General features: G+C 55.5%; 7 protein-coding genes across 7 annotated transcripts; 4 read left to right on the top strand and 3 right to left on the bottom strand.

The window, feature by feature from the left end:
- Positions 1-304: 304 nt before the first annotated feature.
- On the bottom strand, positions 305-1,264 carry EHS24_002422 (uncharacterized protein; the record flags this gene model as incomplete). Its single annotated transcript, XM_028618162.1, has 1 exon — positions 305-1,264. One exon carries the CDS (start codon positions 1,262-1,264, stop codon positions 305-307), a length of 960 nt encoding a protein of 319 aa, XP_028473840.1.
- Positions 1,265-1,829: 565 nt separating this feature from the next.
- EHS24_002421 (uncharacterized protein) lies at positions 1,830-2,345 on the top strand (the record flags this gene model as incomplete). The annotated part of the gene is made up of 1 exon (XM_028618161.1): positions 1,830-2,345. The coding sequence occupies one exon, from the start codon at positions 1,830-1,832 to the stop codon at positions 2,343-2,345; it is 516 nt and encodes a 171-aa protein (XP_028473839.1).
- Positions 2,346-3,408: 1,063 nt separating this feature from the next.
- EHS24_002420 (uncharacterized protein) lies at positions 3,409-5,137 on the top strand (the record flags this gene model as incomplete). The annotated part of the gene is made up of 3 exons (XM_028618160.1): positions 3,409-3,687; positions 3,731-4,087; positions 4,127-5,137. 3 exons carry the CDS (start codon positions 3,409-3,411, stop codon positions 5,135-5,137), a joined length of 1,647 nt encoding a protein of 548 aa, XP_028473838.1.
- A 643-nt stretch (positions 5,138-5,780) lies between these two features.
- On the top strand, positions 5,781-7,021 carry EHS24_002419 (uncharacterized protein; the record flags this gene model as incomplete). The annotated part of the gene is made up of 2 exons (XM_028618159.1): positions 5,781-6,152; positions 6,284-7,021. The coding sequence occupies 2 exons, from the start codon at positions 5,781-5,783 to the stop codon at positions 7,019-7,021; spliced, it is 1,110 nt and encodes a 369-aa protein (XP_028473837.1).
- A 138-nt stretch (positions 7,022-7,159) lies between these two features.
- Positions 7,160-7,453, top strand: EHS24_002418 (uncharacterized protein; the record flags this gene model as incomplete). The annotated part of the gene is made up of 1 exon (XM_028618158.1): positions 7,160-7,453. One exon carries the CDS (start codon positions 7,160-7,162, stop codon positions 7,451-7,453), a length of 294 nt encoding a protein of 97 aa, XP_028473836.1.
- A 289-nt stretch (positions 7,454-7,742) lies between these two features.
- Positions 7,743-10,627, bottom strand: EHS24_002417 (uncharacterized protein; the record flags this gene model as incomplete). Its single annotated transcript, XM_028618157.1, has 11 exons — positions 7,743-7,936; positions 7,991-8,115; positions 8,162-8,241; positions 8,293-8,514; positions 8,583-8,913; positions 8,965-9,243; positions 9,298-9,613; positions 9,661-9,850; positions 9,890-10,135; positions 10,184-10,260; positions 10,306-10,627. The coding sequence occupies 11 exons, from the start codon at positions 10,625-10,627 to the stop codon at positions 7,743-7,745; spliced, it is 2,382 nt and encodes a 793-aa protein (XP_028473835.1).
- Positions 10,628-11,381: 754 nt separating this feature from the next.
- On the bottom strand, positions 11,382-12,924 carry EHS24_002416 (uncharacterized protein; the record flags this gene model as incomplete). Its single annotated transcript, XM_028618156.1, has 10 exons — positions 11,382-11,444; positions 11,485-11,615; positions 11,655-11,768; positions 11,815-12,054; positions 12,096-12,233; positions 12,275-12,489; positions 12,534-12,650; positions 12,740-12,756; positions 12,798-12,823; positions 12,867-12,924. 10 exons carry the CDS (start codon positions 12,922-12,924, stop codon positions 11,382-11,384), a joined length of 1,119 nt encoding a protein of 372 aa, XP_028473834.1.
- Between the last annotated feature and the right edge of the window lie 206 nt (positions 12,925-13,130).

Raw genomic sequence — 13,130 nt, 5'->3', positions numbered from 1 at the left:
GTACGCCTGACGCACAGTCGAGCCCTCCGGACGGAGGCGAGTATGCAGGAATTGAGAGGCAGATGGGGATAGACTTTTATTTCCTGCAAGCTGGCGGAGAGGGTTGAACGGTCGGAATTCTCTTGTGAAGACCGGAAGCCTTCTGTCGTTAGTTCTCGTTTGTAGAAAGGACGGACATCATTAGACTACTACATAAGCATAAGCCATTGCATAAAGGGAGGCAATGTCTCTTCGACTACAGTTACGGTCAAAATGGATGGCCCTCGCTGCTGTTTGATCTGCCTTTCGTCGCAGCCATCCAGTCTTAAGCCAAGAGAACTTGGCGGAGATGGGTGATCGCTTGGGCGATAGCGGCCTTCGACGCCTGGGTGTCGTGCATTGAATTCACCATGACGAAATCGTGGATAATGCCGCCATAGCGAGCCGCAGTGACCTTCACGCCTGCACGTCGAAGCTTAGCGGCGAAAGCCTCTCCGCCATCGCGCAACACGTCGCACTCGGCAGTGATGATCAGAGTCGGTGGGAAGAAGGCGAGCTGTTCTTCGGTTGCCTTCAGTGGGCTAGCTGTGATTTCGGCGCGCTGCTTCTCGTCGGTTGTATACTGATCCCAAAACCAAATCATGCCTTGGCGGGAGAGGAAGTAACCATCAGCAAACTCGATGTACGACCCCGTGTCGAAGTTGGCCTCGGTAACGGGATAAAAGGCGGCTACACCTTTGAATGAAACTTCCTTGCGTTCTTTACCCATGATGGGCAATACAATGGCCATGTTGCCTCCCACAGAGTCGCCTGAAATGGCCATGCGGGTTCCATCGAGGCCCTCGTCCTTTCCGTGCTCGACAACCCACTTCGCTACTGCGTATGCCTGTTCGTTCTGTACCGGATACTGGGCATCTGGGGCTCGAGTGTACTCGGGGAAGACAACCGCGGCACCTGTTCCGACACATAGGTCGCGGACGAGACGATCATGGGTGTGCGCGTCGCCAAACACCCAGCCAGCCCCATGCGTGTAGAGCACCACTGGTAGCACTCCATCGACTCCTTTAGGCTTCAGGATGCGTGTAGCGACCTTGCCGAATTTGCCGCTGTTGACCTCAATCCACTTGTCGTCGACATCAGGCTTGAAGATTTCGGAATCCTGCACCGCATCGACGGCCTTGCGGCCATCTTCCGGGGGAATCTGGTAGAGAAAAGGCGGCTTCGAGGTCGCTTCCGCAAAAGCCAGAGCGGCCGGCTCAAGAGCGTATTGGTGTGGATTGGCCATGGTGACAGAGAGGTAGAATGCGATGGGGGAGACAGACTCTTGCAGTGATTCACTTCCGATCGTGAAACAGCGACTATGGTTGGCGATGTGCATCCAGGACGAGTCTTATATGCATGTCGGCGCCACGCCGTGGGAGCCGCTACGGGTCCCGCGTCGGATCTCTGATGTCATGATGCCAGCTGAGCAGAAGCTCCACCATCACAGCCGATGGATGGGCCCATGTGATTCTCGTGTTCTGGCAAAGGTCGTTCCAAGGTAGTGTGTTATTCCGAGACCTAAATATAGATCCAGCCCGTCGCTGGCGGTCATCTCGGCTACATTTGAGCGCGTGATCCATTGCAACAGCAATCTTTGCAGGTTTCATCTTTTGTACAGGACTAGACTGTACTAGCACATTGATACAGGGTAGGACTACGCAATCAGTCTGGGGCTCAATTAAGGAAAAGATTCGTACACTGTGGGCATAGCTGGCCGCTGTTGGCATCGCTAATGCCATACATACCCTCTCTGTTCGATTGATGATGAAGACCCCATAACCCCCACGAAACAACCGTGCTCTGATGTGATGAGGACCAGTCTATGGCTCTCGGAACTCACGCATGCGTGGCACCAGTTCGACAGCAGGGGCTATACCCAGACGCTTATCAGCCCCTTGGGCGGCAAGGTCCCCTCCGAACCTCGTTCGCTCACCTACTTCAACCTCGATGCAACTGCCAAGTCGTGGATGCGTGACGAGAAAAAGATGAAACTACTCGAGAACACTAAGACTCCGGCCGATATCAATCCCGACGAGGTCCACGCCATCTACTTGACAGGTGGTCACGCAGTCATGTACGACTTCATCGACTCGGCTGCGCTGCACAAGCTCATTGTCGACTTGTGGACCCGCGGAAAAGTCGTCTCAGCGGCGTGCCACGGGTATCGCGACCTCCTTAATGTCCAGCTTGCGGACCGCACGTTCTTGAGTATGCTGTGCGGCGGTCAAATGAGGCCTCACCCGCAACCCCAGAATCAAATTAGCGGCCTTTTGCGCCAAAACAGACGACAATCGAACCACGGTCTTCAACTCCGGGTCCCCTGACAGTACAGTACACACATCAATACGCAATACGGTACACCTTCCACTGCCTTTGTTACTCAATCCAGTCATTTGTGTTTGCGGATTGTTCAAATGTCTGTTGGAATTTGATGCCGTTTAGCGCCCAAGACTGATGGTCCTTGGCTAGCAGTTTATCTTTCAGAAGAGGATGGGGACGCATACACGTCTACAGAGCTGCTTATATGCACACAGAAGGAAGGCCCGAGCACTACAGAGAAGTACGAGGACAATGAAAAAGCAGAAAGAGCAGCATTGGTGCGGTACCCTCGTTCTCTGGTCAGCTCGGTGCCACACTGCAGTGGCGCAAGTGGTTACGTAATCTCAACAAATGTCATGCTATTTGCATGAAATCGTTAAGATTTATGTATTTGCATCTTTTCTATGGTCTATCAAAGGATATTGTGTCTCCTATGACGGGAAACTCAATGTCGTCGAATGCATTGCGAGCCTGGTGTCATCGGACCAGGTCCGAGCCCCTCCGGCTGATGTGTGTGCCAAGTCGGTCCTCTTCCGGTGTCATAACCCTGTTCAATGTTGCGCTCGTACTGATCGGTGGCACTCAGTCGGGCCGGCGACGTCACCGGTCCGTCGCGCCGCGCTCCCAAAAGCCCATTGAATCGCAATCGTATCGATGAACCCCAGCCGGGCCCGCCTTGGCACTGAGGAAGACGAGGTGCATCAACTACCCTGCGGCCTACTAGCGGGCAAGCATGCACTGCGACGATCTGTGAACTCGCACTGCTCGTCGGTTATCAGCCGGCGGATGACGTCACCGGTCCGCAGCTCGGCGTTTCGGTGACTATCGTTGAATCGGGGAGCCCACTGTGCCACCTGTTGCGGACCGGCCACCGATTCCTTGGCAACGTTGCTGGAAAGTGGGGTGGCCCATGGGGCTTCCGGCCGATGATCCAGATTGCCTAAAGCCCCCTGCTTCTGTGATAAAGACCTCATTCTGGCTATCTTCAGATCTACCCCCACTGTCAGCTCTAACTTCGACAACCACCACCAGACCACCTCATTGGCGACCACCCGAAACAGAATCATTATGGCTGCTGTCATTGAGCGACAACTCGTTTCGGAGGTCCCGGCTATTGAGTCTCGGGCCGAAGAGAAGAAGAAGGATGACGATGAGTACCGCCACATGGAAGTGGTCGAAAAGGCTCAAGGATTGGTCGGTGCCGACCTGGAAGGTGCCATGGTCGCCGAGCAGGAAGAAAGTGAGATGACTTTTAAGGAGGCTATCCGAGACTACAAGGCAGCCGTCTTTTGGTCTTTTGCCATCTCCCTCTGTATCATCATGGAAGGTTACGATACTGCTCTTCCTGTGAGTCTTGATACAGTTCCCCACTGCCCCGCTGACACTGCAGGGTAACTTCAATGGTCTCCCCGCCTTTCGACAAAAATACGGTGTCTACGTCGATGCTCAATCAGGTTACCAGTTGACCGCTGCCTGGCAGACTGGTCTGAATTACTGCGGTGGCGTCGGATCAATCTTGTCGATTTTTGTCACTTCCGGGTTGCAACAGAAATACGGTTATCGACGAATCATTCAGGGTGGGCTTGCCGCCATGTTCTGCTTCGTATTCCTCCAATTCTTCGCCGTCAACATTGTCATGCTCGCTGTCGGTTACCACCTTTGCGGCTGGGCGTGGGGCGTTTTCCAAGCCAGCGTCGTCTCTTACGCCAGTGAAATCACTCCTGTAGCACTCCGAGGATACCTTACGGTGAGCGCCCCACAAATGAACATACGCTGATCCTGCCAGACCTACGTCAACTTGTGCTGGATTATCGGTCAATTCCTCGCCGCCGGTGTTTTGAAGGCCATGTCGTCACGAACCGACGAGTGGGGATTCCGAATTCCCTTCGCTATTCAATGGATCTGGCCTATTCCTCTGATAATCCTCATCAACTACGCTCCTGAGTCGCCTTGGTTCCTCGTCCGAAAGGGCCGTCTTGAGGAGGCTACGGCTGTTATCATCAGAATTCAGAAGAAGGGCTCCAAGGTTGACCCCCGAGACACTATCGCCATGATGATCCGAACGGACGACCACGAGAAGAAGGTGTCGGCCGGCACCACCTACTGGGACTGCTTCAAGGGCTCCGACCTGCGCCGAACTGAAATTGCCTGTTTCGCTTGGGCTTCCCAAAACCTCTGCGGTCTTTCCTTCGCCGGATCGTTTGTGTACTTCCTGCAGCAGGTCGGTATCTCCGCGGAAGACTCGTTCTCATTCAACCTCGGATCTGTTGGCATGGCTTTCGTCGGAACCATTCTCTCCTGGTTTATCCTGAACAGATTCGGCAGACGAACCATCATGGTCTATGGCTCCTGTTTCTTGACAATGATGCTCCTCATCATTGGTATCCTGACCGTTTCCCATGCCAACGGTGCCAAGTGGGCTCAGGGTGTTCTTATGATGCTCTGGGTGTTCATTTTCGACCTGTCTATCGGCCCGCTCGCCTATTGCATCGTGGGCGAAACGTCTTCGACCCGACTCCGAGGTCTTACCGTTGGCCTCTCCCGAAACGCGTACAACCTCGTGGGAATGCCTTTCGGAACCCTCTTCAACTACATGCTCAACCCTTCAGCCTGGAATTGGGGTGGATACACGGCCTTCTTTGCCGCCGGTACAGCCGCGATCGTCTGCATCTGGGTCTTTTTCCGTCTTCCTGAGATGCGCGGGCGCAGCTACCGAGAGCTGGACATCCTCTTTGAGCGACGCGTCTCTGCCCGCAAGTTTGCTACCACCAAGGTCGAGGCCTGGGAGGACCAATAAGGGCTGCAGAATTCCGTGTAGTCAAGGTGGTCGTGGTGGAATGATGCAACTTCGTCCTCAATGGGGTGGTGACACTGGTACACGGGTGACACAGGAGGCAAAGGTCAAAAGTCAGCGGTTAGGACAGACAACCGTCCTCGACAGTGCTCGTGCCTGGGCGGATTTGGCGGATTTGGCGGCTTTGGCGGCTTTGACCGTACAAAGTGTAAAAATGGGCGAGCGACAGCAGGAGCAAGCTTACGTCACAGTCACATCAGGCTCAATGTTCAGGCTCAGTTTGTTGTCACCCATTGTCTCCCAGTAATTCATCGCCAGAAACCACACACGCTAGACCTCCAAGATGACGCCAGCGCCGTGGTGGTTGTTGGAGATGGGAGAGTGCGCAGAGCCCCGGCGTGGGATGCGTGTCTGACCGACCCGACGAAGCGAGTTTGGCGACAGGGCATTGCGATGAAGCACGTCACTTTGCCGTTGTTGACGCCTTCACCACATCGGCCATCGCCTGTATTCTCAACTGCAACACTTGTCAGCAGAACCGAGCAGCAATGACGACTTGACTGCACATGCTCTGTAAGACAGGTGGATTGGTTGATAAAAGGCGCCCGGTTCGTGTACTATCTATCCCCATCAACCCAGCACAAACATGACGACCGATACTATCACCGCAGTCGACGCGAGCGTCACGACACTCAAACTCGCCCCTGCCCTCCCGGTCAAGGGAGCGAAACCCCAGTGGTTCAGTGAGACTGGGCTCTCGGACGACCTGTACCCCTACAAGCATCTTCTGCCGACGTTTGACGGTCACCTCAAGCTCCCCCCGCTCACCGAGTTCGAGCACAAGGATCCCGGACACGAGGCGAAGGAGCACGCCGATCCGCTCGCGTTCCTCGCCAATTCGGACGTCGACGAGCTGACTCCCCGCTTTGGATCCGAAGTCACGGGTGTTCAGCTCTCCCAGCTGGACGACGCTGGGAGGCAACAGCTTGCGCTGTTCGTAGCCCAGCGGGGCGTGGTCGTGAGTCTATCGACAGCGCGTGTTATTTGTGCCCCGCAACTGTTCTGTTTTCTTTAAACCACTGCTGACTGCCCCTCTCTGCCCTGCTATTGCCCGCTATTGCCCACTGTACAACCGCCTATCCACCACAGGCCTTCCGCGATCAAGACTTCATCGACCAACCACCCGAATGGCAGATCCGCAACTGGGGCCAGTTCTTCGGCCGTCCGCACATCCACCCAACCTCTGGCGCGCCAGAGGGCTACCCCGAGTTTCACCTCGTCTACCGCAGCCCCAACTCGACGCTCAACTTTGAGCGGCCCGACCAGCTCACCTCGGTCCTCTGGCACTCCGACGTCACATATGAGAAGCAGCCTCCCGGACTGACCGCGCTGTTCCTGTACGACTCGCCCAAATCGGGAGGCGACACGTCGTACGTTGACCAGCGCCAGGCGTACCAGCGTCTGTCACCGCCCTTCGCCGCGTTTCTCGAGACGCTCAAGGCGACGCACTCGGGCGTCGAGCAGGCTGAGCACTCCCGCAAAGGCAAGCGCGGTGGCATTGTCAAGCGCGAGCCGGTTATCAACGAGCACCCTATTGTCCGCCGACACCCCGTCACTGGCGAGAAGGCCCTGTTCGTGAACCGCCAGTTTACGCGCCGGATCGTCGGCTTCAAGAAGGAGGAGTCGGACGCGCTCCTGGAGCTCCTGTACGGGCATATTGAAAAGGGCGCCGACTTCCAGGTTCGCCTTCGCTGGAAGCCGAGGACCGTTGTTCTTTGGGACAACAGGGTCACAGCCCACTCTGCGCTCGTGGACTTTGACGCCGTCACCACGGCCAAGCGACATGGAGCCCGCATCACTTCACAGGCTGAGAGGCCGTATATCTAGTGTTCGGTAAGGGGGTATGAGAACGTTGTATATGGGGTCCTTATGTATTGCCTCGGCACCACGTTGCAGCCGGGTACGGCGAAATACAGCGGTGTCAGTATTCCTGACAGCTGACATGTGTCCGCGACATGCTGCCTTATGCTTTCCAAGCGTGCTGTCGGCCCAACCCAATCTTCAGACCCTTTGGCCGTGTGCCCATTGTTAGAGACCAGCGGAACCCGGTTTGTCAGACTAGCGCCTGCCAATGACCCGAGTGTCGCGTTGGTGATACGACCAGCTCCAGCGAGACCGCTTCAGATTGGCGGAGAGGACAAGCTGTATAGAGCCCGTGATGTAGGAGCACGATTGGGTCCGGATACCGGTACACACTTCGAGACGTGGAAGGCTTCCAAGAAGACAGGTGCTTGTTCGCAGCTTGGCCTATACATTTAGTGGGGTAATGACGGCGGAAGGTCCCAAAAGGTCACGTTGGGGAGGTGTGGTCCAAGATGATCAGGGGGGTCTGCAAAGACGACCCGCGCTTGTTTACCATGTTCCTCTCCTCCGACGTGAGGTGGGTGGTTCTACGGTTGCTTAGACTCCGTCTCCCCAGTCTCTACCAAAGATGCAATGGGAGACCCGGGAGTAGCACCCGGGACCAGCACTGTAGGTCACCATGGACCGGGGCCGTCACAAAACAGAGCCCGCGCTGCATCCACTGCAAAGACTACTCGCATATGTACTAGAAGGTGCCGACATCCGGTCCGAAATGAGAACCACTCTCAACCTTCAGCCATGGAACACTTTTCTTATCGTATGTGTTCGCTCCAACGTTGTTGAGTGCCCATGAAAAGACTGTCCCTGTGTAGGACAAGGCGAAGAAAATGAGAATAGTTGCCAGCGCCACACCGGTGTCCATTGACGCTTGCAGCAGATCTACGAGTGGAGTGTCAGGGCAGACGAATATGTCTCTAGCGAGCATTCACTCACAGTTGTATTTCTTCCACCAAGCGAACGCGCGGCGACGAATAAGATGGTTGAATAAGAACCCGAAGATGAACCAGAGCGAGTACTGCGTTGTGTTGGCAGGGGGAATGTTACCTGCGGCATTGAAGCTGTACTGTGTCAGTTTCGGGGTACGTCTTGGGTTGAGTGGCTCACAAAATTGGCGGGTTAACATACTTGACCCAGCTGTTGGGGTAGCGGCGATAGATGAGGTAAACGACCACCGTGAAAACCGGCTGTGGTGTGATGGTCAGTACGCGTTTGCTTGACACCACCAGAAAACGCACTCCTATGAGGAAAAAGTACATGATGGCGCTGTACACCTGTCCGTGCTGGAACATGCGTTGGGGACCGATAGTACCCCAAATGATGCTGGCGTTGTAGATGACCTTGGCACCAGCGCAGATGAAGCGTGCGGAATTGTTCGGATTGCAGAGGCCCTCAATGTGACCCATCATCCAGCGCAGAACGCCAGTAATCGTTGCGCATGAGAGGACCGCGGAGTAGAGCTGGGCGGCGAAGAGGAGTCGAGGGGAGATTTTCTGGCGTCAGAAGCACGGAGATGCATGTTCCTCACCATGTACTGGCCCAATTTGAGGTCAGCGGCAAAGTCCAGCCCGTGTTTGACTGAATTATATCCAAACGTCTTGACCATAATGTTGGCTACTGCCTTGCCTGGCCAGATGTAGCCCGCAATAAGCTCTGTGATAATGTTGAGGAACACGCGCTGGTTTGTCGTTCCCTCCAGAATTCCCTCGGGAATGATGAGGAGCGCCCCCAGGCCGCAGCAAAAGACGATGAAGCCCCAGACGGGGAGCTCAGTTGGCCAGTATCGAATAGTAAAGATTCCGAGTCCACAAACGACGAGAGTGAGGACACCGTACCACCAGTCGGGGACCTCTTTGTAGCTGTGTCCCTGTCAGCACGGGCGAAGTTACAGCACCCCTGGCTTGACGCACTTGTTCATCAACCGTTTGTGGATATCCTCACCGCCGTGAGCCGCATTCTTAAACTTGGCCACAATGTCCTTGCCATTCCAGAGAGCAATGTAGACAATCATGGAGGTGACTGCTGCAAATGACAGGGCATATGACAGTGAGTACGACATGGAAATGTACATTGGCGAGTACTCGTGGTATGCTGTCGCGTTGAAGTCGAGGGTTTCATGGTTAACAACACGGGATACGTTGTACGTCCCACCCGTGTTGTCGAAGGTGCTCGACGACAGAAGCGGGAGGCTATGAGGTTGTCAGTGCAGATCACAGGCGGGGGTTTGCCACCTCGTGTCTTACTAAGCGCTGTTCCAAACATTCTTGTAGTACAGGATCGGGGAGAGAAACAAGTAAAAGATAACTACGACCGCAAAGCAGTTGGCGGTGATGTAGAACGGCGTCATGAGCGGCTGGCCAGCATAGTTGATAACTGTCCAGTCAAACGAAATAGGCAAGAGACCCAACCCCGAGCTCATGCCAAAGATTGTATTGATCTTTTGATTGTGCGGCCAGATCCAAGTGATAAAAGCGAACGACGACAAGCATGTGGCAATGTAGTCCGGGAACCAGAACGTGATAAAGGCGAAAAGTGTAAAGTAGCCGAAGAATCGGTACCCTTAGGAAGCGTCAATACCAGAGACCAACAACAAACGGTGAACGCACGAGACAGGCTCCAGCCGTTGGCGGTGCCGGAGTCAGACTGCTCGTGAAGGGCACGGAAGAGTGCCGTAGAAGAGAGGGTCTGGGGCCATACCAATGCAGCAGGGTAAACGATCCAACGGCGGGCGAGGCCTGCAAAGCCAAAGCCCAGCATTTGAGACGTGAGGAGGTAGAGGAATCCAAATCCTGCTCCCTGCAGACGTCAGCAACAGCGCTGGGCCTAATCACTGACCCAGTCTCTGCCCCAGTATACGTCACTCTGGATGGCAACCAGAGCAGGCATGGCGTACGCGGGTGTCGAAGTGAGCGACACACAGATGACAATCACGGCGTGCTCCTTGATAGTGAATGGGCCAGGGTTGAGTCGGAACGAGAATCGCCCAAACCCAATCTTCCAGTCGGGCAAGAAGCGTGCCCAAACCTTGCCTATGGGGAAGACAAGGAGCTGCGCCACGACATAGCCCATGGTAAGCGATGGCTGCGTCGTCAGCTCAAGGTGTATTCCCAAAAGAGGTGTGGAACTCACGTAGCGGAGGTTAAAGAACTGGTTGACGCCCGCAAAAAGAATAACAAAGACGGTTAAGAGGAACCACATGCGCACGTCTGTAAATGTCAGCAGAGGACTGTGACATTCGTAGATATTCTCACTATTGACTTGGATAGTGGGGTCGTCCGTGTTTGGCACGTTGGCAGCAACCTCGGGGAACGGGCTCTGGTCGCCGTCGACGTTCCACTTGAAGGCTTGGTCAGGGACCACCTCCTTGACCTCATCATGGACGAAGGGATCCTTCTCGAGCCACTGCTTGTTGTCGTCGGCCTGTGCGGCTTCGAGATCGCCACTGACACTGGGTGATGGTGGCAGAACCGTCTTGTTCGGCTCGTCAATGTCGTGAACAGGGTCGTGGCCATAGTTGTCGTCAGCCGGCACAATCTTTTCCAGCACCGGCGCAGGGTGGTCGAGCTGGGACATGACAAGTGTGTTCTGGGCTAAAGTTCTGTCGTTGACATCGTTCACCAGGCTCACCTTTTATCGGCTTGCAGTGTATCCCCCCTCCACCTTTGCGGTGTCGGTGAAGGCAGTCCGGACTGCCGGCGTCTACCCACTCGCACGTCATCTTCACAAGACATTGCTCATGCCTGAAATAGACTGCGAGATGAGGGCCACAGTCCAAGCTCAAAGCGATGGAACCTGAAGCGGCCCCCATAAACAGGTGCGGGACACATGTAATGTGAGGGAGAGAGCGGCTAGTGTGTTCCTGGCACGCCATCGTCCACTGTTGTGGCGACGAACAGAGATGGCAAGAAACCGGCAAAGAGCGCTTGAGGTCTTGCACTGACCGCCATTGCACCCTGGTGCCAGCCGCGACCGACCGACTGACGGGTGGATGAGGAAAATGAAATCGCCGACCCACACCCAGGGAATCGCAAACTCGCTGCGCCGTGCCTGCTGCCAGGCCGTTGGCGCGCTTGCGCGCGCTTGGGAAGACGCGAAGACGCCGTAGTCGGTGGGATCGGTGGGTCGGGATCGGCAAGTTACGCAAAGTCCCTTCTGGTATGCGACCTAGTGCACTGGCTGCCCTGCTTCGCTCTTCTGTGAGTGTCAGCAAAGAGTCCTGGGGACCCGGGGTCACTAACGTGTGATATGGTGTATACATGGACTATGGTGCGGTACTCGGACGCTGCCCAGACGTCACTTGCTTCTCTGCGTCGTTGGCGAAATAGAATCACATGCGTTTGGCCTTGCGCTTGGTGGCAGACACCTCGCCGGCCGCACGAATAGCCCAGGTCTTCAGGTATCAGCTACGGGTCTTCCTCGGAGGAACATACCAGCTCATAAGTCGCAATCGCGTCGTCGTATGAGCACAGGACTGCTCTGTCGCTGGCGGAATCGCCGATGATGTCAATAAAGCTAGACACCTCGGTGTAGAACGGGTCGTCGGACGTGTAAGTGGTCACTTCTGCCGAAGTCAGCGTCGGACGCCATGCACCACACGCACCTGTGATCTCCTGTCCAGGCCTGCGAACATGGAGCTGGGGAGTTCCGTACGGGTCGACGAGCTTGAGTTTCCAGCCGTCCGCAAGCACTGTGAGTTCCGTATCGTACCCTCCGTCTGCGCGGCCTGGTCAGTCACAGGGTCTTTGAACCCCACCACCCACCATGAAGCGCAACACCGTGTACCAGTGTAGCCGTCGCCCCGCTCTCCCACTTCCAGATGGCGTCCGTGATGCGGGGGATACTAAACTCGTCGGGAATGTCCGACTCGAAAGTGCAACGGCTGAGCCTTCCCGGTGCCTCTGAGACTTCGAGAACGTGGGCCAAGACGGTGTCCAGATCAGCCTCCGAGCCGGCAAGGTAGCGGCAGAGGTCGACAATGTGCGTGGCCTGAGAAACAATGGCTGGGTTTGGTCAATGAGGTTGGGCGCGGGTTTGGACTCACGACCAGGCTCCTGCCGCAGATCAAAATAAGACACACGGTCGTTCGTGCCGGCAAACTCGTACGCCATAAGATACATGGCAATGGTGGCGGTGACCGTGAGGTTGTGCTCTTGAATGATACGCTTCATTTGCTGAGTGGCTGTATACCTTAAGCAATGTTTAGATGCATACGGGACTCACCCTCAAGGTATCGCAGCATGTATCCGACACTCGTGCGCGTTCCAGCCGATGAGAGCAAAGAGCTGACACTCTTGGCATCCTCGGCCGTCCCGCTGGTGATCGGCTTTTCGAGGAACAATGCCGCGCGGGGAAAGTGATGTTGAGCTTGGAGTTCGGCGTCACTGCCACTGAGCGACGATCCACGAAAGTTGGGTGGAATTCCAAATATGATGAGGCTGGGCATGTCAGAAGTGACGCATGGCTTGCTGCTGTCACATACTGTGGAGTGGACTCTGCTGAGAGTCCACGGGCTGCTGCCTCAATGTTTGGGAACACTTGCGACGTCGAGTACCCCACAACATCTGCAGCTCGCTTGATGCCGAGCTGTTGTTCCGCGCTTTGCGTCCGGATCCACAACGCCGACGACACAAAGGCGGTCCCCTAGCTTCCTGGAAAGGTTGGCAACTGGTTGTGCGGGCCGCTCACTTTTCAATGCGTGTAGTCTGTGGGTGTCAGCGATCTTGTAGTGACTAGTGCAACGTACGTGACACCACGGTCCTTCGATGGTCCCTGCAACGGTTAGCACAGCTGGCCCATCGCCGTTGCTACGGACCAAAGTTGACCATGCCAGCTCCCAAGAGAAGCACGTTGAAGGGGTCTGACACGGTCATCGTGGGTCGAGTATATGAACGGTCGGCGTATGGGAAGGGCTTCAAGTTGGGGAGTCTAAAGGGTCCGAGGAGCTGAAGAGCCATGATGCAAACAAACTCGCTTACGACTTGAAGGCCGGACAGTAGTGTTGCTGGTTGTGCTCGGAAGCAGGTGTTGTTCGATGCAGGTGACCACACATGCCCCCACAAGTGCCGCCGAGCCTTGT

The sequence above is a fragment of the Apiotrichum porosum genome, assembly GCF_003942205.1.
Source record: "Apiotrichum porosum strain DSM 27194 chromosome Unknown scaffold_12, whole genome shotgun sequence".
In the NCBI taxonomy this organism is placed as follows: domain Eukaryota; kingdom Fungi; phylum Basidiomycota; class Tremellomycetes; order Trichosporonales; family Trichosporonaceae; genus Apiotrichum; species Apiotrichum porosum.
This window is presented reverse-complemented; position numbering and strand designations above follow the sequence as displayed.